General features: G+C 41.1%; 1 protein-coding gene across 4 annotated transcripts in view; it reads right to left on the bottom strand.

Annotated features, from left to right (window-relative positions):
* Positions 735 to 25,029, bottom strand: part of RASSF8 (Ras association domain family member 8) — a 72,877-nt gene continuing 48,582 nt past the window's right edge. For all 4 annotated transcript variants that reach the window (XM_021392058.1, XM_021392034.1, XM_021392049.1 and 1 more), the window contains 4 exons: positions 16,727 to 16,922; positions 6,413 to 7,302; positions 3,468 to 3,612; positions 735 to 2,727 (listed from right to left, as the gene is read on the bottom strand). In XM_021392058.1, the coding sequence (XP_021247733.1) occupies positions 2,606 to 2,727; positions 3,468 to 3,612; positions 6,413 to 7,302; positions 16,727 to 16,829 (1,260 nt within the window). In that variant the 5' untranslated portion in view covers positions 16,830 to 16,922 and the 3' untranslated portion in view covers positions 735 to 2,605. The remainder of the gene's footprint in view (positions 2,728 to 3,467; positions 3,613 to 6,412; positions 7,303 to 16,726; positions 16,923 to 25,029) is intronic.

Raw genomic sequence — 25,029 nt, 5'->3', positions numbered from 1 at the left:
GAGCTCAGTTCAGCTCAAACTAGTATCTGTGGGAGATGGACCAGTCACTTAAAGCTGACAAAAACATTAAGTGGGTATTTATGCTCATCTACCTTAAACTGCTTCATCTCAGTACAAGGCTAAGACCGCAACAGGCTTTTCCTTGTGTTTCCCCCCGTCCCCATGCAGCATAATTTGGGCCAGACTTTGCAAGGTGCTGAGTGCCTCAGTTCTCTAGTGTCAAGAGGAGGTGCTGAAGATGCAAGGTATTCACTGGAGAGGGCCATTTTTTTTTTCTGTAAATTGAACCCAGAATGTAAGGCATATATGCTCAAGTACCTTGGACAGATATTGTCCTGAAACTATGTATATTTTACATTTTTTTTTAATATATATATATATACACATTCTCTTTTTAATACAAACAAAGTTATGGGCACAGTAAACATGAGCACAGAATTGTGATAAACTAACAGTAAAATTGTGAGCACTGCAAAGGTTCCTTGGGTAGGAACATCTCATTTTTCCAGTTTACTCACAAGGAAAAAAGAAGACCTGATAATTTAAACAGTAAAAATTCAGAGTCCATTTGGAAAGGTCCTTTATATATTCACAGCCTTATCTGTTGCTGTTAGTCTAAGTACAGCAGCATTTTTAGAATATACGATGCTATTAATATGTGGAAAATAAAAAAATGCATTGAATACTCAAGAGTCCTTCATCTTCTACTACATCTTATAAAGCTTCTGTTTGTCAGTATGACTAGGAAGCTCCTTTTCTTAAAAAAAAAAAAAAAAAAAAGAAAAGAAAGAAACTGAAAAACTGCACATCCGTAAATCAACACAAAAGGATACTAGGAGTTAAAAATTTTCTATGGCAAAAAAAGCTTGGAGTTTCCTACCAGTGGTAAAATTCTGACCCTACCAAAGGCAATGGGACTTTTGTCATTTTGCCACTGACTGAACTCTGGGCTTCCTCTTCGTTTTTGTGCTCTGGAGACCTAAATATTAAATACTGCAGTGACAGCACTGTGACACCCTCTCACGTCAAGGTGACCACAAATGTGCGGATGATGGTTTGAGCTGCTGTTAGAACAGGAAATCCAAATGCAACTACGTAAGGTCCATCCGTTCTCTTTCTCATCCATGAGGCTGTAGCCTCCTAACGTATATCAGGTGTCCCACTGATGCCAGTAACTTACTCTGCAAACTTGGTGTGCATGCTGTCAATCCAACTTCAAGACCCATACCCAACATGCTACGTGGTAGAATCTTTCTTTCTGAACAGAAGCCATTTTGTCTAAACCTAGCTTTGATTGCATTAGAGTAACATTAAGATAAAATGTGACCTCTTTGTTGGTTTTTGTGTTGTTTTTTTTTTTTTAAATAAAAAATCATCTACCAGATCTTTTAATTTTCTGTTTGTATACTTCATGTTCTGTAAGTGACTGAGCAGCAGTACATTTTCAAAGGGGTTAAAGTCTACCAGTTTACACTGGGGACCTGGAATGAAATTGGCCTAGCTCCACTCAAGTCAGTAGAAGCTCTGCTATCCACTTCACGGGACTCTCCCCGGTTTCTTCCCTCCACAAAACGTGAGTGAACTCTGGAAAGCTGGGAGAGGATGCTCATTTGTGTTGTTTTGTTTTTTCTCCTCCAACAGCATGATTTACTGCAAAACAAGAACACTGTAATGGCTATTGGCAGAAATAAAGTAAAAAATCACACACAGTGAAAGCCTCTTACTCTCTTTTGGTAAGATATATGAAGACAACTTCTTACATTGTTCTTTTCTCAAAAGGCATATACAATGTGGCAAAATATTTCAAATATACATTCTATATAATAAAATATCATCTAACTAGTGCATCCTCAATCATATGCTGGAAATATTCTTACCAAGCTAAGGTTTAAATTCCATATGTCTTTTGAACACTAGGTGCTTCGCTCAAGGCAGATTCAACAGCAAGTAAATCCCACAAACTCACTTTTCAAGCCTTAAAAGGTAGCAACGGATGGAACGTGACATGTGACTGACAACAGAAATGGACAAAGTCAGTGGTGAGGAACCATTTAAGAGGTTCAGCACACAACACGACCCTCCGCACTGCAAGTTGTTGCCTTGATCAAACGGTGGATGTTTGTACATGCAAACTAAAGTCACCTTGTCAGACTGATGTACAAGCATACATGATTATTCACAAGTTAAAAACAAAAAATATAAAAGGTCAACATTCACACGTCCATTGATTAAAAGGAATAAATTAAACCTCAAATCAGTTGCATACATGGTTTCCCTCACCCTCAGTCTTTTATTTATGCCTATACATGGAATAATACTTTCCCAAACGCTTCTGAAGTGGCAAAAACCTTCATTTGGTTTTGCGCTCTAGGTGTGTGTCAGCAACTTCACCATTGCCAATTATGAACCGAGACAGTTCCTCTGCCTCTTCAGCATCAGTGCACAAGGTATGGCTCCAAGTAGTGTGTTGGAGGAAGAAGACAAAAAATAGGGTGGCTTAACAAAAAAAAAAAAAAAGCTTCTTCCATTGATCATTGGCAGAATAAAAGAAAAGTGTATCTTGTCCAGGGCACCTTGCTAGGTCCTCTCCTAGAGGTATATACTGTCATACATAAATGCCCTCTGGGTTAAAACCAGACGACAGGGGATTCTGCAGAATCCGAAGGTTACTGGGGAGCTGCCTCGATGATCCAGGGCGCTTCAATGACCCCGACTGAAATGTCGGCTCTGCACAAGAAAGAGGGCAGTTAGAAAAGTCAGCATCAAAGGTAATGTCATAGAACACCTCCCTTCTTCCTGCTTACTTGCAAAGTTACTACAGCTTAGAAAAAAAAAATAGCACTACATGCAACAAATAATTCAAATCCCTGAACAGGAAGTGATGAGTTCTGAGGTGCACGCTTCCTACTCATTTCAAAATAGAGAGCTACATCTACTCAGTATAATTACTCTGCCACAAGGAACACACGCAGAGATACACACAGTGCATTTATTCAGTAGTGTGCAGAAAGAGCTTGTACCTATATATAACTCAAAGCTTCTTACCCTCTTAAATGACAAACTTCATACTCTTCAAATACTGATGTTTAAGGCCTGGTTGTCCTGTCTTCTCTCCCCGCCTCCCTACCCTATGATGCCTTTTGGTTTGAAAATTTATGGCTAAGAAAACGCTGCAACAAATGGGTCCCTGCAACCAGACCACGGGATAAAACGTAACACAGCAGAGGCTGAGCCTCAGCAATGAAGTTTCTGCTTGTGCCACAGTGGGAGAGAAGTCACTGATACACTGTGTTTTATTTATAGCTTGCTAAACCCTTGGGATTAAGAGAAATATTTGACACCATATTCTTAGTATTTTGCTAGCTTCTTTGCTAGCACACTTGACGTGCAAATGCTGGTGTTAATGCAGGGAGTACATATGTTGCTACCCCTTCTCCCCCCCGCCCAAACCATTCTGAGTGCCGCACCTCTCTCGAGCTCCACAGGTGGGGCCTCCACCTCAACAGGGTCTGCAGGCAGCACTGTGACCTTCGTTCCTGTTTGCTGGATAAACTGTTGGAGGTTGACCTGTCGCAGCTCCTTCGTCAGTTGCTCTAGTTCTTGCTCCCTGTCCTGCAAGGAAAGAGAAAACATCTGCTGAGCAGAAACAAGTGTAAAGCAGCATTTCAGGACTCTATTTGCAACTGGGCAAAATGCTGCTCCTCCTTTCAATGAGGAAATGTCTTACTTTTAAAATCAAATGCAAATGAAAGAGTTGAAAGGCATTTTACTTTTGTAATTTAGAAAGCAAGTCATCACTCACTATTACTTATTAGAGGTTACTGGTGGTCTACTTATAATATTGCTTTTTGAACGAGCAGTTCTCCTACCTCTGCCAGAAGTGTCCAGCATGACCCAGACAGCTCACTTAGTTCTCCTGTTCCTAAAAGAGTATTTCCTTTCTCTTCCTGTCCTTTGCATTTTCTACGTAGAGTCTAAATTCTTATGGACATAACTGTCCCACTCTGCAAGTGTTTTGTACGCTCTCTGTGCCAAACTTGCTTCCACTCATTTGCTAAGAGCTTTTGGAAGAACGGGGCTGACAAATGGGATTAGGACGTGTTAGGACAATTCCACAGAAAAAAATGTTCAATTTCTTTTCAGCCCATTACACTCTACAATTGTCTTCAATTAATCCCGCATTGCCACATTTTAAGAGACTGTAACAAAGCTGCCACCAAAGATAATTCTGTTCTTAAAAAAAAAAAATCACTGTGATCTGCAGGGTAACAGAACTTCATAAATAATTTGTTCTTGACATTTATCAACTCTTAGTGGAAATAAGGTCAAAAATGTTAAGTATCACCCCAAATCCGATTGGGTTAAGATCTTGATTTAATATCAACTTGTGAAACCTTAGTGAAATCTTTTACTTGAAGAAGGATGGTGGTTTTTTTTTGTCATTTTGTTGTTTGGTTGGTTGGTTTTGGTTTTGCATTCAATATCTAGAAACAAGTAGAGCAGAGTTCTGCATCTGATCTTTAAATGAATACAGCCTCAAACTTTAGAAAGCAGTATCTACTGTGGCGGCTACAGAAATGTAATGACAGGGAAGAGGTGGGACAAATCACTAAAAATTTCTGAAAAGCCTACTCAAAAATGCCACCTCTGTGTTCTTTTCGCTTTCAATCTAGTGAACCAACATTTTGTTTCCTTCCATATAAAACAACCTAAAAATCCATCTCAACTTTCCTAGTTTCAAATCAACCAGCTCTATCGGTGTTAATATTTAACTTTTAGCATACGAGAAACTATTTCTCTGTTCTTAACTCTATTACATCATTTTGGGAGCTATTTTCTTTTAAACTTATCTTCCAGACCACTGCGCCTTCAGCTTTAGAACAAGTTTGAAAGACCTGATCTTGCAGAAACTTGCCTGAGAAAGTAAAATCCTTATCTATGAAAAAAATGAAGCAAGAAAGATTTTGAATTAACCACAGCTTCAGTAGCTGTTACCAAGGACTGGTAAAATAAAAGAGGACTCTACAATTTCACTTAGCACAAGTCTGTATGCTAAACTTCTCTAGGACATATTTATATGGCTGAAACTGCTCATGGTTTTCCTCTTATTTGGCTTTGGATGAAAAGATTACATTTCCCTCTCTCATTTAAGTATAACCAGCTTATACACACATGGTTCTGGAATAGGATGCAAAATCTCTTTACGTGTTCACAGCAAAACCATGTGACTGCAACTGCAGCCCTCTGGGATACAGTGACTGGGCATCCCAGAAGCACTGCGAGAATCACAGCTCTTACAGATGGGTGGTGCCTCAGTCCTACCCTGCATGGCACAGTGAAAAAGTCCAGGAGTAAACTTGATCCCCAAAGTCACAATTTCTCCTTCACCTCTCTGCTAGCAGCTGGATCTGGATCTCCTTTTATATTTAATTTTCCATGCTCTATTCAATTCCAAGTGATATCATTAACTTTTGCAAGGAAGCAGAGACTGGATTCTCTTCTGTCACATGCCACAGCTGCTTGAGGTGGAGAGAAAATGAAATCCCAAATACCAGCAAGGCAGACCGGAGAAGGGAAGTGCTGTTCTTTAAAACAATGGCCGTGAAAGACAGGAGCTATCTTAACTCTACATCCATTTACCCAGATGCTGCTTTTAGACTTTCTTTTTAATTCATTATCTTTGGAGGCAAAAAGATCCAGCAAGAATCAAAACTTCAGTCTCAGAAAAGGTACAACGGTGCCAATTCCCCTGAAATTTAACTATACAAGGCACTGAGCTGCCAAGACCTAGGACCTAAATCCTCATATCTAACTCCAGATCAACAGCTGCTGAAGGCAAACGCTTGGAAGGGAGTTTGGCTGAGAGCACTATGGTCCTGTTTAGTATCTGCAGTACAACCTTTCTCTGCTAGCTCCGCGTGTGCTATTGTTAGCACAGAAGATTTTTTTGAGTACAAAAAGCCCAGACCTATGGCATAGCAGCACTCCGTCCATGCAGGGCAAAGAACCAGATGTACTGCCACGGGTGTGGCCACGCTGCCCTCAGCGAGCAAACTGATATGAACGCTGGTGTTTCTCTGTCACGCCTCGCTGCGTGGCAAGGATATGCTCTGAATGATATCTCAGAAATCAGCGGGCAGCCAGTGAGTGGTGGCAAACTAAAGCTGTAACAGATGGGAAAGAAATGGAGCCCGCACACAAATAAGGAGAGATTGTGTGAGACAGAAGCAATTCTAATTATCTGCTCTTCAAGAGAAGCCTGAAGAGCAATCTGGAAGTGGGAGCAACATTTTATTCCTTTCATTCAAGTTCACCACTGCAAGTTTCTTACGCTTTTTTGGTCACCTCAAAAATTCATTACAATTACATCTTTGACTGGTTCTTTAATTATGGATAAAAAGGTCGCTCTTACCTGTAGCCGTTTGGTAGCTTGGCCCAAAGATCTTTCTACAGCTTTGATGCCGTTTTCCAACCTTAGACTCTGCTGGCCCTGAATATCAATTTCGCCTTTCACCTTCTCGATCTTTTCTTTGACTTCTTCCTCATTGACCTGCGATTCCTGCACCTCCCGGTGCAACTTCTCCGCCTCGAGGCCGCTCTCCATGTTGTGTATCTGGGACATGTAGTCCTTCAGCTTGCCCTCGCACTCCAGGATGCGCTGCCTCATCTCCTGCAGCTGCTCCTTCAGCTGTTTCTCATTCTCCTGCTCAATCTGCAGCTCGTTCTCCCAGAACTCCTCCTCTTCGATCTCGACTTCATTTCTCTTGATCTTCTGCTCCAGCTTGAGGATCTCCTCCTCCAGGCTGGCGTTGTACTTCTGCTCCCAGTACCGGATCTCGGCCTCGTTGGACTCCAGCTGCTTCTCAATGCACTGCAGCTTCTCCGTCTGGAGGTGAATCAGTTTCTTCAGCTCGTCCGCTGTCGTTTTGCAGTTGTTGAGCACCTTCTGCTTGAACTCGGACTCCTTACTTTTCCCGAAGATGTCCATCAGCCCTTTCGCCCCGCCGGTGAAGGTCAGGGACTTCCTCTTGGGCTCCCTCCTCTTCATGGCCTTGTCGTTCTGGGGCCGCAGCTTGGCCAGGGGCGGCAGGCTCTGCCGGTACAACGTCCTCTCGGGGATGCGAGCCACGCTGTCCGAGGTGGGCCGCTCACTCAGGGAGGGCCCGGTGCGGCGCAGGATGAGCTGCACGTCGCTGGCGTACTGCCCCCACTTGTTGAGTGACACGATGGGGTTCTCGTGCGGCGCCAGGTGCCGCTCGGTGTCCCGCCACTTCTCGATCAGCGTGTAGCGCCCGGTGCGCCCTGCGGGACAAAGCACAGCCGTCACCGAGCGCCAGGGGGCGCCGCCGGATAAGGCCGAGCCGGGCCCCGCCGCGGGGAGCCGAGGCCGCCGGCGCGGCGCTCCTCTGGCAACAAGCTCCGGTCCTCAAAGGGAGCTCACCTGGAGCCATCGCGTCGGTTACAAAGAGATGCAAAAAAGTCAACTGATTTTAAAGCGTGCGTTATCCCAACAGATTTCTCAGCAGTTCCGCAATCACTGTTAACCTTAAAACCATCATTACCTATTTTAATGCTATACATGCGTCCCCTTCGATGACAGATCACTATTTAAGCCGTAATTTACATCAGCAAACAAACCCTTAAAATGGCAGTCATTTGTGCAGCTGTGAGGTGGAAGAGACGGGCTGGCTTTTTCTGCTTGGCATGCAGGGGACCAAAGCGCCTGCTCTCGCTTCCCACTTAGGAGTGAGGGCTCCGTGAGTGCACGAAGATTTAACCGATGGCAGTCAGCAAAACGAGGCAAGCAGCGTGGGAACTGCATCCAACCCCATCCTGCCTTATCAATACACAATTCCAGGTAAGTACTGGGGAAAATAAAAGTCTTTCAGCATAGTAACACACTTGATCAATGCTCAGAAACAGATTTAAAAGTTTACTGTAATAGAGTACTTCAAAAACAAGTTCACTACGCCAGGATACAAACCTCAGAGATTTTTGCTGACCCACAGCATGGTTCATTGATCCACGAAGATTTACAGTCTGCAGTAGGCATCAGTGTTGTTAGAAGAAGAATAAAGCTGGTGCTGCTCACCACAGCACGCCAACAATAAAATCCAGGAGAAGAAAAACGAAGTAAATGCACACTACAGAACCCAGGACAAAGGTTGTATTTTACCACTCTATTTTGTTAAGCTTAAAAGCTTTCAGCTTTCATCTTGTAATGATGGTAATGCTACTAACGCTGTTGTGTCAGAGGCAGCCAGGTTCAAAGAAGTCTTAAAATTGTAAACAGGAGTACCACTCGCGGAGCGATCAGCATGCAAGCTCTATTCACTGTGCTATTAAATGCACTACTTGAAACATAACAGGAGGCAAAAAAGAAAAGGGGGAGGGGAATCAAGCTAACAATCTCAACTAAAAATGAAATAAGAAATTAAGCAAAGCGCTTGCCAAGAACTTTCCAATTTAGATTAGGGTTCCAAATCAACATGTGGTCCTAAATAATGAACTCGGTGCTCATGAGCCACATAAAGGAAAGTATTTTGTAGAAGTAATATTTACACAGTTCAGCAGCCACACCTGGAGCGCGGCACCAGTCTAAAACAAAGCTGTCCTCGGCTGAGATCATTACCTAGGATTACTGCATCCAGGCTATTTATGACACAGTCCAACAATACCTGGACACCCACAACTGTGATGTTAGCTTGCATTAGAGGGGATTCATTCACAAATTAAAGGGTGAGTGAGCTGATTCAAAACTAATGACAGAGTATTTAAGAACACAGACATCCTTGTAACAAACTGCTGTTTGAGATGTGCTACCATTAACAAGGAGAGAGCAGGTTGCTCTGATGGCTGGCAAGGAACAGCTCAACGCCTGTGTGCTGCTGCTTCTCATTTGTTGTCTAAAAGCCTTCAGAAATAACTTGTGTTTATCCAGCACCTTGCAGAACTCAGTCCTTGATTCGCACAGATCTTATTTAAGAAATGAACTTGTTTGCTTTACATATGTGCCCCGTATGAGCAATCTGTGATGTTCATTAAAACCATATGGTGTTTTTCCAAGCTGTTTTTATTTCATGCAGTTTATGAAATATTTTCAGGTACAGTTAGATGAGCAGTGAAACAGTCAATTCAAGGAGCTGTCAAAGCAGTAAGTATATGCCTTGTTAATGGATCCTTTACTTCAGAAAACACTTATTCCCTTTTTTTTATATATAAAAAAAACCCACCAGATTATTTCAAACCATGGTACCAATGAGAATGGTACAGAAAACAATCCAGTCAGCTCAGTACTGTATTCTGTGCTTTCCTCCATTCACAAGCCCATTGAACTGGCCAGCTCCTTCTCATGACTGCTCTGAGCTGTTCCGCTGAGCCTGACATGCACCATACAGTATTAACATCTCAAAAAAATCATCAAGAATTCCTATCTGCTTTGCAAAACTGTGGCTTACAAACTATAACTTTAGCACGTCTATGTTTACATACATACAGCACCCTGCATCTGCACACAGGGTTAGCATCACGGTTAACAGGCTAGGTTTACACCTAAAGCAACTCAGTCACACACTCTTATCACAGGTTAATACAGACACGTCTTCAAAACAACCTTTTATTTCGAAAGGGAGAAACAGGTCGAAAGAGGAAATGTGGACTCCAGAACTGTGGCAGCCTGCAGCGACGCTGTGCACAGCGGTTTGAGTGTGGCTCTTCCGAGTGCTACTGGGTATCACTTGCTCCATGAGACATCCAAGAGCCCCCTGCAGCCAGGATCCTGCATCAGCCACTGCTCCTTTGCAGTCAAACACCGAGGAGCTGAATGCTCATCATGTGCCCAACGGAAGTAGTCTTAGTTTGGGATTGAGCTAATTTGGTAATTTAAACACAGATTCCATTAAAATGAACTGTGATTAAAGTACAGGAGCAATGTAATTGAGCAATCTTTTATTTTTTTCTAGACTCTCAAGGGGTAGACATTTTAATTACACTCCATAAAGATAGTAGGACACATAACTATTATTCACTTAAGGCATCTCTATAGACATTAGTATTTTGCAGCTGAAAGAGCACACGAGTGATCTCTCTGCTGCCAAAATGAAAATGAAATTAAAAGGGAAGTAGCAGTAGCAACGTTTCTCATGTGTCGCTTCTGGCAGAACTCTAACTTGAGCGGCCATCAATACTGCTTTTCAGGACAGAAGTGATTTGTCCCTTTTCTTTGTCCCAAAGTGCATGACGCTCTGGATGCAAAGCATTTCAGGGACAGGCACTATACTGTTTCATACAGTCACAGAATATATATATATATAATATATATATATTAGGGTTGGAAAATACCACTAAGATCATGAAGTCCAACCATCAACCCATAACCACCACAGTAACTTCACATAACGAACACAGTACTCGAGGTGCGGCCTCCCCAGTGATGAGGACTGAGAGACAATCACTTCCCTGCTCCTGCTGGCAACACTATTTCTGATACAAGCCAGGATGCCATCGGCCTTCTTGGCCACCTGGGCACACTGCAGGATCACATCCAGCCAGCGTTTGTATGCAGGTAGTGCTGTACACCATGCAAAAACAGAGCTGTGAGACAGTTTCAGTTGGGCCATAGGAGTTTATTCCAAGCACAAAGTTCTTCTCATTTTTAATTTCTGGTTTCATGGCCAAGACTTAGAGCACTAAGCCAAGTGAGTCTCTTCATTGGTGGCGAGAAACGTGGTGAGATGAGCAGCTATATACATGGGGGAAGCCCTCCTCCCTAGGACATGGGTCAGAGTAGGCCAAAGCAGGGTTCTGCTCTCAGAGGCCCTGCAGCTGCTCCCAGCCAGGCACCATGGTGCCAGGAGGAGCTCTGCCAGGCAAGCTCCTGGCTGCCAGCTCCCCGGGGCTCCCATCCACAGGTAGCACCTGCCCCAGCTAGGATGCTGTCTTCCTAAAGAAGGTAACATAAAGAAAGAATAATTGTACATGGGTAAAACCTTGGTAGGTGCTCTTAGATGTGAAATACTTAGGACAAAATGCTCTACCTTACCAAAAGGGGAAAAGCTCCTGAATCTTTAACAGCACTGATGGAAAAGTAATTGCCGGCAATTTTAATAAACCCAATAATTCAGCTCAGTATCTCTGAAATGCAAAACTGACATTTCATTCATTATGTGATAGTTAACATCCATAGTAATTTTTTTAAAAAAGTTTCTCACTACCTCAGAACTCATAAATACCCAAGAATGATTAAAATGGAGGTTACAGAGTATGTGTTACTCACATTTATTCACTCATACTATGTTTTGCTTTATGGGTATCCATGCCTTAGAAGCCAGTGAAAATCAAAGCATTAGTCCAGTGCTAGAAAAATTCTTGCAGGAAGAGATAGGCTCAAATCTAACGACTGCAAGGGTGCTCTGCTTGGTTCACTCAGGCCAGCTGTGCTGGCAATGTGTTTACATGCCCTTATCAGGCCTGAAGCCATGCTTTTTACTATTAACCTTCCTCTTCAAAGAGATATACCAGCCTTGATAGCAATCTGACAAAACAAAGCACTTGCAGTCAGTGCATCCTTTCAGCTGCCTTTCATCCAAGCACCCTGCAGTAATGCCCCCATGTTAGAGCCATTGCCTAAATAGGTAAAGCAAGGTGGGGCCGAGCTGGGGAAGCAGACCGGCAACAAGACAAGGCAAGGCAGATGAAGCAGCCCAGGTCTCAGCCAGACATGCCACTGCCACAAACAGATCTCATCAGCAGAGGTGGCAAAAAACCATCCCACTGAGCCACCCTGCCTTTGAGCACTGCCACTGTAACTAGAAAATCTTAAGGTTCCTATGACTGCACCAGGGGATCCCTGCTGCACACAGCTATTTTGCGCTTCCTATTACCCCTACTGATGTTGCTACTTGAAACAGTAGAGAATTAAATGCTGGGGTCAAAAACAATCCAGGTTTATTCTCATGATTAGTTTGATGTTTGAAAACATTAATTTGTACACAATAAATACTGTTCCCTTTTTCAAATCCTCCTCAGACTCACTGCTACACAATTCAGTTCAACCTCAGATTCTTTTCTCTCCCAGTGTCTTACAGACAGTGCTGGCACTTGTTTTAGCAGAAATTATCTGGAAGAGGGGATGAATGTGAAAACAGACGACGCTGCAGCAGTGTGACTTTTCCAGATACAACTCTGGCTGAGCCCTACAATGCTGTAATACACATTTATAACAGCATGAACTAATCTTCACTCTATTTTCAAAAAACTCATGCCATTCATCTTTGAGGGAAAATACTCAATTGCACCAAAACCCTAAAAGTTGACAGCTGCATTTGTTTCGTTTTGAGGAGACAGCTGTACTTCTTGTTCAGTGAAGCACTGCTCTTATTCTCCTGATATTGCGCTATAGCCAGAAAACTAAACCCCACAGAGCTACTTAAAGTAATTCTACTATATATTTTTTAATTATTTTCCACAGAAGATAATGAGGAGGACAGAAAACAAAACTTCAGTTAGAAATTCAAGCTTCACTCCTCCAATCTTTCTAGGGACCAAACGTCATTTGGGCTACAGAAGACATACTCCAGTCTCCCAAGGAGAAGGAAATCATCAGAAACGCAGTAAAAAAGCTTCATGGGGCTGGAACTGGAAGACCACTACTTCTGAAGAAAAAGAGCAAGTGTATTTGTGACTGCACTATTCATCATCTTGCCCCTTTGGGAGATTTTTTTTATTACTAAGATCTGAATGGAAAACAACTAGCAAAAGCTGCTGCTGTTAAACTATATTTGTTTACATCACCAGTCAACACAATTAGCTCACAATTTCACAAAATGCATAGGAAAAGCAGGCAAAGTTTGCTATCAAATACACATTTTAAAAATAGATGGTGATGGAAAGTACCTAGCTCATTTCTCCTGGCAAAAGTATTTTTTAAATAAAATTCATGGCTCTTCATTTTGTGAGCTGTGGTGTATATACTTTTATATTTTGGCGAGGGCATTGTTTCTCATGAGGAAACGACCTTTTCTCTTGTTTTATAAGGTCAAATTTTCATCTCACTTCATAATTTGAAAGCAATTTAACTTTAAAAAATGCAGCGGTCCTGGATAAAAGTCATAAAAGGTAATATCAAGTGCTCTTCAAGATAGCAGTGGGAGGTGATTTCATTTTCTGGAAACTTGAAACTTTATAGTCCTGTGCCTTACTTGAACAGAATTCCAAAGCTCCACCCTTCAGCCAAGGCATTTCTAGCACCTACGTTTGAGACACAATCCACTGCAGTATCCAAAATTAAATCTCTCCCTCATTCATTAAAATATCTACAAAAAATATACACGTGCTTTTTTTTTTTAATTGCTTTGCCAAGATCACCAAAAGAGACAATTCTGTTTTTTTTTTTAATTAAAATGAGATTTAACCTTTAGCTTCAAGCAAAATGGAAATTGAAAAACTAATTTGTACAGAAATTTGGAGTAACACCATTTGCTCTTCTTCAGTGATAAAGAGAAGGGCAAAAGGGGAAGGAGATCACAATGCAAGAAGCAGCAATATGAATGATATCCATCAACCTCAAAGAAGAGACATACAGGCATTTCCACTGAAAAAAGTAATAGTGACAGATACCAATTTGTAAGAAATAGGTCAAGGAGCATTACGCAGGCAAGTGTCAGAACTCCTATTTGCTGCCAAGGGATTAGGCTACACTTTGGCTATGGGACAGGACCTTGTACAAGGGGTCACAGCTTAGCATGACTTGCTGTATTTGTTTGGCTAAGATGTCCCGTCTTCGCATCCCCCCCCCACCCTCTCTGCCAAAAAAAAAAAAAAAAGAAAGAAAGAAAAGAAAAAAAAGGAGGAGAAAGGGAAAGAGTTGGAAACCTTCATCACAGTGGGAGATCAGGAGACATGGCTCTGCATTTGATCAAGTGGCAGATGAAGGAAAGGAAATTCAAGGAGTTCCTTGAAATACAAGGAACTCCACGTAAGCACAAGAAAAAAAGCAGTCAAACAAACAAAACCTCTCTTACTATGAGGGCAACCAAAGCCTGGCACAGGTTGCCCAGAGAGGTTGTGGAGTCGCTATTTTCCATCCTTGGCCATACTCAAAACCCAACTGTACAGGGTCTTAGGCAACCTGCTCTGGGTGACCCTGCTTCGGGCAGTGGGTAGGACCAGATAATCTCCAGAGGTGTCTTTTAAACAGAAATCATTCTATGATTTATATATTTTTTCCTATTTCCCTCTTTTTAAAATATACTGCAAAGCTTTATTTTTCTTGTTTATAGAATGGAGGCAGATTTAGTTTGTCCATGAGAAGCAGATGTTTTCAAAGAGTACTGACAAGTACCTCTGCCTTGTGCTTTCAGCCTTGTGGATATGGCTGTGAAATAAGCAAATTTGCAGGTATTCCCAATCTGGGCTTCAACACAAATAATGTATCTATTGCAGTTCACATTTCAGGTTCAAGGGAGAAGGCTGTACTGTTGGAGGTGTGGGGGTTGTATATTTTAATCAAGAACTTAGAAAAATATTGTAAGAAAATAAAACAAAAGGAACATCTGAAAAACTTTGCAGACAGACCAACAGACAGACAAAATAATACCGAGTCCTACTAAACTATGCGACTGATGAAGGAGCCAGACTGCAAAGTGGAAAATAAGATCAGAGCCAACCAAGGAGAAAGCCAACTGAGGTTGGCTACTTTCCACCATCAAATGTCATGTGGGAGCTAACAGGATACATTTTAATAGCTTCCCATTCAAATCTGAGTGACAATTATTCCTGGTAAGCTGGTACATAAAGCCAAATCAAAGGAGCGGACATATGGTTGCTTTTTCTGACGAATGGCTTGACAGGAGGGTTGGGAAAACACTGTCTGCCAAAGACCGGGCGGTGTAATTTATATTGGTGTTTAACGTCCAAGCAGCCCCACTGAGAAGCTGGAGCACGGTCACTCTAGGTGTTTTCTAGAGAGGATATTTGCCTCAGGAACGAGTTTCCAAGTTGTATGACCTTGGATTATCTTAATTTGGCTCTAGCTGAAACTGAATTTTATCTCCACATGGAAACAGAGTTGCATGCCCCAAGTGACAAGTTACAGAAAAGGAAGTCTGCTGAATTGACAAAAACTGCATAAGTTTCCAAGATTGATGGAGTCTTTTCAGAATTCAGGCCAATAACTTAGGATAGAGAAGAAAAACAAAGAAAGAAATTGCATGGGGAAACACGAGAGAACCATCTAGAATTGGAAGCCTGACATTTTTCCTTTTGGGGGAGGAAGAAAAGGAAATGGGATGAGGTACCAAGAGCAAGGTAAAGAACAGAAAAGTCTGCCACAAGTACTGTTTTCTTTTTTTAAAATGAATTATACCTCTTAATCATCAGTACAAAATGATCATGCTAGCATAACTATCTTTAAAAAGACAGCAAATCAAACATGGGAAGAAGGAATTCGTAAACTTATTAGCATTAAATGAAAAACTGCCACTAATACAAACAGTAAAAGCACTCAAAGCTTAGATTGGATATTCGATTTTAGAGACATATCAACCTTTTGACACATTTTAAATAAAACTTCTAAAGGTACTTGCTACATTCAGATAGAGTATAGGTATGCTAGCATTGTGTTCAATCCTTAGAAGATACAAAATACACAAATGTGAGTCTTCTACTGCATCAGATCAAAATATATGAAAATGATGATCAGAAGTTCCCATTTAAGTAAACATCACAGGAATTCAGACAAATTGACTTCATGCTTATATGTAGAATATCTAGTTGATATTCATGGCTCTAAGTTGTTTTTCTTAGGTTATTATCTTAATTATTATTAATTGAGTTAGACTGCTAATACCATCTCACAAAAGTCCTTGGAGTACTGAAAAATGTGAAAGCTAGACCTTAAATTACTGATTTAATTTTAGGTAACATCTAGGTTTTAGTGAGTAACTTTAAATAGTACATAAAGCGGATTATAAAATTCTAGCAAAGCATAAGATTCAGCACAGGAAACATGGAAAGGATGAGGCTGAGTTATTCAACATGCTCACAGGCACCAAGAAAGATCTGAGAAGGCTGAAGACAGAACTAACAAAACCATTCTTTCTTGTACTGGAGCTTGAAAGATGATTGTTTTATTGTTGTTTTTGTATAAACTGTTTGGTAAATAGCTAACACTGAACAGACTTCACCTTACCCTTTCATTAGTAAAGAGTCACATGGAGTGTGGGACAAAGAGGACGGACCTACTGAAGGACCTATTTTACTCATCTATGCTATGCCCAATATGGCTATAGATCCCTTACAAAGTGTGTAATTTCAAATAACGTCACTAGCTTGTGAAAGCCAACTAATTGTTCTGCACTGCTTTTTATATCCTTGGTATCCAAAACACTGACAGTTCAGCACTTTCCTTGGTCGAGGCTATACTTACAATGACAAACTGCAGCATATAATAATTTGCAGAACAGATTTGTGCTGTAAGGAAGTGTATTGCTTTCAAGGTGTTTCTTTTCTTTTTTTCTAACCTCTCTAGTGGGTTATATATTAATAATAAAAATAAAAATAAAATGCTGCAAGTTTACATTGCCTTCTAAGACACTATGAGGTTACCCCACTGTGCTTTGCAATTTCATGCTCATCTGGGACTCAGTGCAACCCCATCAGCCCTCAGATCAGCTTCATAAAAAAGCTTCACTCAAGCCCGAGGCATCCAGCTGACAGAGGTACTTACCAATAGCCTGGGCAAGGGCTATTACAACTTCCTGACATGTTGTGACTTCAGTGACTCCACAGACAATTCTTTGGACTCCATCCACCCATACTTTGAGCTCCATGGTTCACCAAATCATCCAAGAGCCATGAATGCAACTCAGTCAAGTCATGCTTGCAGCTACAGCAGTGATAATGCAGCAGTCTCTTCTCAGGAGCTAGAAGAGAGAAAGAACTGATGTTTACAAGGAGGCAATACTAGTTTATAAAGTGAATAAATTCAGGTTAGCATCTGTTGTGTAGAAGAGGTACATAGACTCATTTCTTTAACCTAGTTACAGAGAACCAGCATCTTGTGCTTTGGTGATCTCTACCTATGATGTTCTTTTAGGCTTACCAGAAGTTTAGTTACAGTTTATTTCCTAATATTTTAAGTTACTACAAAAAAAGCACTAAGAGAAAGAGTCTGAAATGAACAACCCCATCACAGTTTCCAGTAAGCAGTGCCCCCTTCCTTTCTGTATTGCCTGGATGCCTCACAGGACCGGTTAGAGACGTTTTCTGTGTCAGGGTGCAATTCCTAGCAAGTGTTGCATAGAAAACACAGGGGAAACATTTCTAATTACAGCTGTCTTCAAGAGTCCAACCTTGGTCTCCATATAGAAGCAGTTGAAGGTTCCTAGCACCAGCATACAGTACCAATACAGGAAAATCCAGGAAGGAAAACAAGCAGAAAAGGATTGCTTCCTTCTCTCTCCACAGCACGGAAGTACAGTGGGGAAAAATGTTGCCTAAGTGCTTCCACCCCTATCAATCCTTTGCTGGTTCTGTTAAGACAGACTGGCTTAAACGTTATCCTAGGTTTTCCTTCTGCTTTTCTTCTGCATAAGCAGATCCACTGGATCATGGTTCACAAGTCAGTTTCTAGCTAGAGCCACTGAGTTTCAAAATTTTCAGAATAACAACTCAAAGTACAACGGTCTACTAAAAATAAGATCCTTCCAAATGAAAAACAAAAACTAAAAAAAAAAAATCAACACCAGGGACTATTTTTTTTTTTTTTTAAGAAAACTAAAGAGATAGCTGGGGTATTTAAGCAGGTCAAGTGAAAATAAACAATGATAATACAGTAAAGGATGCTCATGCAATCAGGTCATCCCATATGGATAAAATAAATGACTAAAGAAAATATTCTTGAAGAGTTAGGTACCAGAGAAATGGACAACACAGAAATAGAAAACAAGAAAATAGAAATTTGCTTGGAGGAGGTTAATAAAGATGAACATGCTAGAGTTACACAATGAAAATGGAATCTGATGATGCTGATGGATTTAACAGAGTTGCACTTGGAGGCAAACACTCAACCCAGGTCATTTTACAGTCTAATCAGAACTGCTTTCTTCTGATGAAGTCAACGTCTCTTTCTGCATGAAAAGGATGCACTGGGGCAGCCCCCCAAGCTACAACAGAAAGCTTATTTCCCTTCTACAGCCACCTCCTGCACTCAGCTGCTGGCTATATCTATGTGTTGTCCAGAAGCCCTCCTGATTGTCCTCTGACAAGCTGTGACATTCAGCAGCCACACACCTCAAAGCGTGACAAGATTTAGTGCAGAAGCACTAAACTGTGCTGTAAAGTGGGTCCAGCAGCACACAAAAATCCCTGTCCAGAATTACTCATTCAGAAAACAAAGAAAACATAAGTTCAAGTACGCAGGCCAGATTTCAAACATGCTTGCATAATTCATCAATGAAAATGTGATAACTTTTAGGAATAGCAGTGTGTACAGAAATTTATTCTTTTGAGATCTTAGTAAGCACCTGAAAAAATCCAAACAGGTCAAGAGTTTAAATAAACATTTTCCCACACAGAGTGACACACTTCAAAGCAAACTATAATCCACACAAGTGCTACCAGAGTCCACAGAAACACAGGAACTCTTCAGGCAGGTAAAGCCATTTAAATGCCCCAATAAACGTGCAGGAGAAAGCCTTTTATCCGCCCGCAATACAGCAGTGACAGAGAAAACACCTAGGAGGCCCTACTAGGGACCTCTGTTGTTTATTCCCGGTTAAGCTGTATTCACAAATAAACAGACCTCACATTCCAGGCCCAACTGTAAGGAACTTTATTAATTAACTTCGTATCTTGCTGAGAGTTGACCAGTTCAGATTTACTGGCACCAAACAAGCCGTCTCCCCATGTGACAACGCACACGTCAGCAAAGAATCTGACAGCTCTAATTGTTTTTCTGTCCGTCACCATGCAGAGCATTATCTCAATTTAGCAAGCCAGCAAGTGCGTTCCCCCCCAGTCAGCACACAGAGTACAGCCTGGCATTCAGCGCAGATCGGTTTTAGTCATCTGTTTTCCTAACGTCCACCTTTAAAAAAAAACTGAGGAGAGTCATCATTTAATAGTGAAATATTTGCTGACGCTTCCAATTTTGAAAACAACGCTCACCAAAGCAGCAAGTGGTCTGAACAAAGCGTCTCTGAAATAGTCCAAGCTTAGGGGAAACGTTCCCGTTATTTTCCTCAAAGGGCAAACCGTTTAAATGGACTAAATGGCAATGGCGAAACACTGAAAGCTGCCTGCCGTGTCAGCTTCTGTTGGAAAGATGATCGGTGCGTAGGACTGAAGGGCTGCACGCCCCACAGGCACTAGTGGGATTCTCTCCCAGATCTCTCAGTCACTAAAACTGAAAACACGCGGACTTTAGAAACGTAAGATTAGCATGCTGGAATCATTCTGTCTCCTTCAAGTTTCTAAACAAAGCTCATTGATGGTAGGGCAACAAACAAGCTAGGGTAGTCAGGTTACGAGGACCGTGCAGTAAAAGTTTAGGTAAGTCTGGAAAACAAAATCTTTGACTTTACATCTCCCTCTGCTTCCCAATCACAACTCCATAAATCCCTTCTACTAGCAGCTGTTTTTCCTTCGTCCATATCTTGTTCTTTATTTGTGGACGGCTAACTCGTGTACCATTAATAGCTTCTTTGCTTTTCCACTGAGGTCTCTTCTGACAGCCCCAAAGAGATAGTTCAACCTGAAACCGATGTCCAAAATGTATGTCACACTTCTGCAACCGAGAAGGCAAAATAACCCTCACCTCCAATAGCATATGAACTTCTCTCCAAAGCCAAAGGAAAGGGTGGGGAAAAGAAACTCACTTCAGGTTTCACAATCCCCTAAGTTCAAAATGAGTTCATCTTACACATAATATCTTATTTTAGCAGTGACGGGGAATAGGAATGGAAAGCTAATTTACTGAGGAGAGGCACGAAGCCAAAGCCTGTCTCTTGAGCGCAGCTTTCACCTCTCCCTCTGTCTTCTAGTCACCCGCTTCCTGGTGACAGGTAATTCTGACTGGAACCAAGCATCTGAAACTGGACAGCCCCCAGCTGCAGCCCCTGGCCCTCTCCCTCACACTTTCTATTCTGTCACCTTGCATGCAACCCCTCGGCTATGTTGTTCGCAGTGCATTTAGCTAAGTTCCCTGCATTCTTCCCTTGTCCTATTTGGCTCAGATCTTGCTCTTTCAGACATCTGTCCAGTTTTTGAAGGGGAAAAAAACTCCAGCATATACAAATATATATACCACACACACACCCTGGCTATGCCTTCACAGCTAGCTCACAAATGACAGAAAGACTGCTCCTTCAACTTAAGACAGACAAAACTGACAAACTGCATTGTGCTTTTCTTCTTAAAGAGAGATAGACCAAGCAGGTGCTTGCAAAATCTGTCCTTGACGTAAGCGACAAGTCATGAAGAACCCTGAGAGCTAAGATTAAGATGTTGATTTCACCCCATTTCTGATCTTTATGAGGCTCACAACGTTTGAAAGCAGTACGCTCCTCAAATCAAGGCTAAAGTTCTGCTGCAACTGGAATGAACTGCAGAATTTTGACGAAAGCAATCCAGTAACTTTCTGGTTCCCCCAGCAAACAATCAGCATGCTATTCAATATGACTTCATTCACAATTATCTAAAATCAAAATTGTTTAAAGTTTGTTGCTTTTGCCTTTGCTTCTCGTTCTGTGCATTACGGCCAAGCTGTGCCTTTCAGTGGCACTGAGCCATTCCCTCTTGCAGAGGGCTGTTCTTTGGATACACCAGAAGAATCCTCAGAGATAATATGCACTGCTTAAAACAAACAAACCAGAGGTCCCACAACCACGAAGATGACAACACTGAGTGCAAGCTGAAGAGAGAGTGTAAGCAGCAAGGAATTTGCGTCACATTACATTGGCATAAAGATGGTTTAACACATGACTGTGCAGAACAGACCAACCCTGAGATGCCAAAAGAGTTATCCAAGACACTGTACCTACCTACGTACACAGTCTGTGACAGGACCAGACAGCAACAATATGCAAGTTCATATAAATTTTGAACTACAAGAGATTGTTTCAAGCAACAGCAGCCACTGGAAATCTTGCCTCCAGATAACCTAGAACTCCAAAAATCATTTTCCCAGACATACTAATTGACCAGCATCCAAGAACCCACAACTATCTGGTCCAGGAGATGCTGGTTTCTTTGCAATTTCCCCTTGTGCACTGCAGCTAACAGTACAAAACAACATGAAAAAGAAAGTGTTCTGAAGCAGGGGAAGTTACAGTTCGTATTTTCCTTAATTACAGACCAACCCTCATGTCTCCCTGACAGCACACACACACACACACACACAAAAAAAAAAAAAGAACCCAAAAAAACTGGAAGAGCCTCTTCTCAGGTATTCTTGAGAACCAGTCAGAAAGAATTAAGTTGTTCTCCTAAAAAAAAAAATGAGGGTGAGAGAATAGAAGTGGACAGTGATAAGAGAAAGTAAAGAACTCGTCCACACATTTTGTCATTTCTTTTAAAGATATAATTTGTTAGTGGCAAAATTATCAAATGAATTATTTAGATGAAATGAAATAATTCCTTCATGTTGTGAAATTTTAATTTACTTCCCAGTTTCAATCAATGTCAAGAAACATTCATTTTTAGGGTATCTTCTTCCCTTGTACTAGGGAATCCCAGATTACATATCCCACATTTAATTTTTGTTTCCATTTCAGCTACACACAAACAACAGTCCCACTGTCTCAAAGGCCTCAGCACAGCTCCTCTCTTCCTCGTTTCTCCCTCCAGTCAGTGAAAAAGAATGGAGCCTGAATCCAAATCTTTACTCCCCGTTGATCTTTAATGACTAAAGGCCACACCAGTATAGCAAGATCATTCTCAAATTCGTTAACAGGCTTTCAGTGCTCTTCCTCCAATATCCTCAGCTAGCTTTATTAAACTCCCTCAAGACTACAAGCAATGAACTGAAGAAGCCTGAGATACCATTTAGTAATGATTTAACTGCAGCACAAAGCAAGATCCACCAGTCTGGAAGCTGTGGTACAGGAGATGAGGTAGCTTGAAAGCTTCACGAACACAGATGGCATCTAAAAATCATGTGCCTTCACAGAAAACCAACTTCTAACCCACTGTCACCAATATATTTTGAGGAGTGGAGTAGAAATGCTTTCCAAAACACACCATCTATCTTGACCTATTATTTTAGAGCAACAAAATTTGACCCAGTTGCATTTCTGGACATTTTCAGACCATCACAAAATGTCTGAAAGAATACAAACCAGCAGGTGAGCTAATTAAACAGACAGCTTATTAAAGGCTTTTTAATTTGGTTACCATTAAGAACAAAACACTGAATTTTTAACAGCAAGTTTCACACGCTCACACTTGAATTAATTCCACAGGAACAACACTGAAATTAATGCTCTACTTTCTCTAAGATTAGAGACAAGAAGAACCTGCACTCCACACAGATGTGAGGTACAAGAACCCACAGGCCAGATTTTGGTTACAATTTCAAAGCAGAACTCTAGAACCTGAGTTAGAAGCATTACAGTTAGTCCACGCTCCAGCAAATCAAAACAATATCTGATGCAGCACTTGCTTGCAGCTCTTGAAATTGGCAGGATTTATTCTGATATAACTCAATCACATTCAAACAGGATTAATCACTAAATCACAACCTTGAATCTGTTTAGGTATTAGACTGAAGTATCATCTGCAAGTGGTTCTGGATGAAGCACTTCTTTTCCTCACTCTACACTGCAGCTACCATCAAAATTATAGCATGAACTACCACAGACCTACTGGGCAATGAAGGCCTGAATGGACATTTCCTGAGAAGCCTTAGTTTTAACCGTAAGTTCTAGGAAGGGGTTCTCGGTAGCATCACTGCAGAAGTTAGGACAGTTAAGCAGCTGGGATGCGTTTTATTCTGTGGTAGAAGATATCCTTTTCCAGGTATGTTGGCAAAGGAGACCATACTGCATATACACTGCGACAAACAGCTCAGGAAAGTCACATGCATTAACTGTCTTGTGATTCATCGTCTCAAGTCAACAGGCATACTTTTACCACGCTGTCTTCCAAAGCTCTGTGTTTGCTTTTTATTAGCATCAATTATACAGCACATTTGACAAAATTACAACCACAACTTTATTAATAGCAGTAATATTAAGTGGAAGTCACGTTTATCCAAGTCTTCTACGGTCTAATTTCTGTGTGGGAGTGACAGAAAACAAAACAAGCCATTTCATTGCAGCACAGATATTTAAATGAAAGCTACAACACATACAGATCACTTTAAAGTTGGTTTATACCTCTGGGTGTCCCAGCTTCAAAGAACAGAAAATAGGTCATGCTCTCCAGTTGGTTTCAAGGAAGACACAGTCCCACCCATCCGCATTTCCATCTGTTCCTTTACAATTCATCTGCAAGCCAGCTGAGGTTTTGCTTGAAGATATTTGTGTGCAACTGCCGATATTTACAACTGAAGGCAATGAGGTAATGTGCTCCATTTTGGCAAGAACTGGCTTAACCCTTGGTTTTGTAAGGCTAAATCTGTTTGTTACATTTCAGACTAGCACACACGCAATGCTTGTTGTGGTTTGTCACTGGACTACAGCTATCCTCAGTCACAGCTGTCAAAATGAGGCGTTCCTTGGACTCCAAATGTGAATTGAGGGCAAATTTCATAAACATCAGAATAAAACAAAAATATTACTACGCTTCCCACATTTCAAAATTAATCAAAACTTAACAACGTCCTCAGCCATATTTTTTGGAAAATTGCCTGCAAATGAGCCATTTCTCCATTTCAGTGCTTGCACTGAAGAACAAATGGAAAAATACATTCTACAGTTGAAGTATCTATTTAAATGTGAATTAGCTTAAGTTTTACAAGTCAACTAAAAATATGGTTTAAAAGCCATAGTACAACATAACAACTGTAAAGAAATCTTGCTGTAATTAAATGAAATTCCTCAAAGAAAAATAAGGTGAGGCCTTTTCAATTTAATCAACATTAATAGGTTTAAAAAAGATGGTAATGTCAAAGCTTTATTGCGTGAGGTTACGTTATCATTAACCATTACTTAAAAACATTTTTACATCATTCTCCTAGCAAACCTGAGCCCAATCTTGCAAGACAGAGATAGAACATATTTCTACAAAGAGTCCTTAAACATTCAGGCCAATTAAGAGAAAGAGGGCGAGCTTATTTCTAAAATTTATACTTGGCTATGCCTACTTCCATGTTTCCCCAAACACAAAACCTTCTTTGCTTCTTCTATTCCCTATTTATAGGACTCAGATTATCACTTACATATTTCCCCTCTCCAGACAATTGTGAGTTCTGGTAATTTGATTTACTAAACAAGATCTGAGGTAATCCTAGCATACAGCTATAGTTTATGGACTCAAATACTCCAACCGCTTTCAGTGCTGTGTTGGCACTACAGACAGCTCCTAGTCATGTTTCCATTGCTTTGGCCAACTGGCTGTGCTGTCGCAAAATGGCTAGAGAACTGTAATAATACCTCAGGACATGAGTATACTTACATCTCTCTTTTTTATTCAACTGATAATTTTAGCAAAACTGTTACAAGCTTCTTACCTTCTAATCAACTAATTCCCTTTAAGTTTGGCTAAAACCAAATTAAGAGGCCCAAAGCTCACTGGGAAGGGCCAGAAGCACTGAGATGAGTAGCAGCACAACATAGGCTTCTCTTTGAGAAGCAGTTTTACAAAGATCACATATGCCTTTCATAGGATGACCCAACAAATAGCTGTTTAGGAAAAAAAAGATTCTATGCAAAAAAAATTCACAGCAACTAAACAGAAGTTACAGCCTGTAATACCAAAAGGAAAATGGTTGAAAGGTCAAATTCAATATAGCAAGAAAGTGGTATTTTCACGTTCCTTTTCTTACCTTCTTTCTCCTTTGCAACAATTTGTAAATCAGCATCACTCTTC

This window comes from Numida meleagris, chromosome 1 (assembly GCF_002078875.1).
Source record: "Numida meleagris isolate 19003 breed g44 Domestic line chromosome 1, NumMel1.0, whole genome shotgun sequence".
NCBI lineage: Eukaryota > Metazoa > Chordata > Aves > Galliformes > Numididae > Numida > Numida meleagris.
Note: the sequence above shows the minus strand (reverse complement) of the source record. Positions and strands in the feature narration are given on the sequence as shown.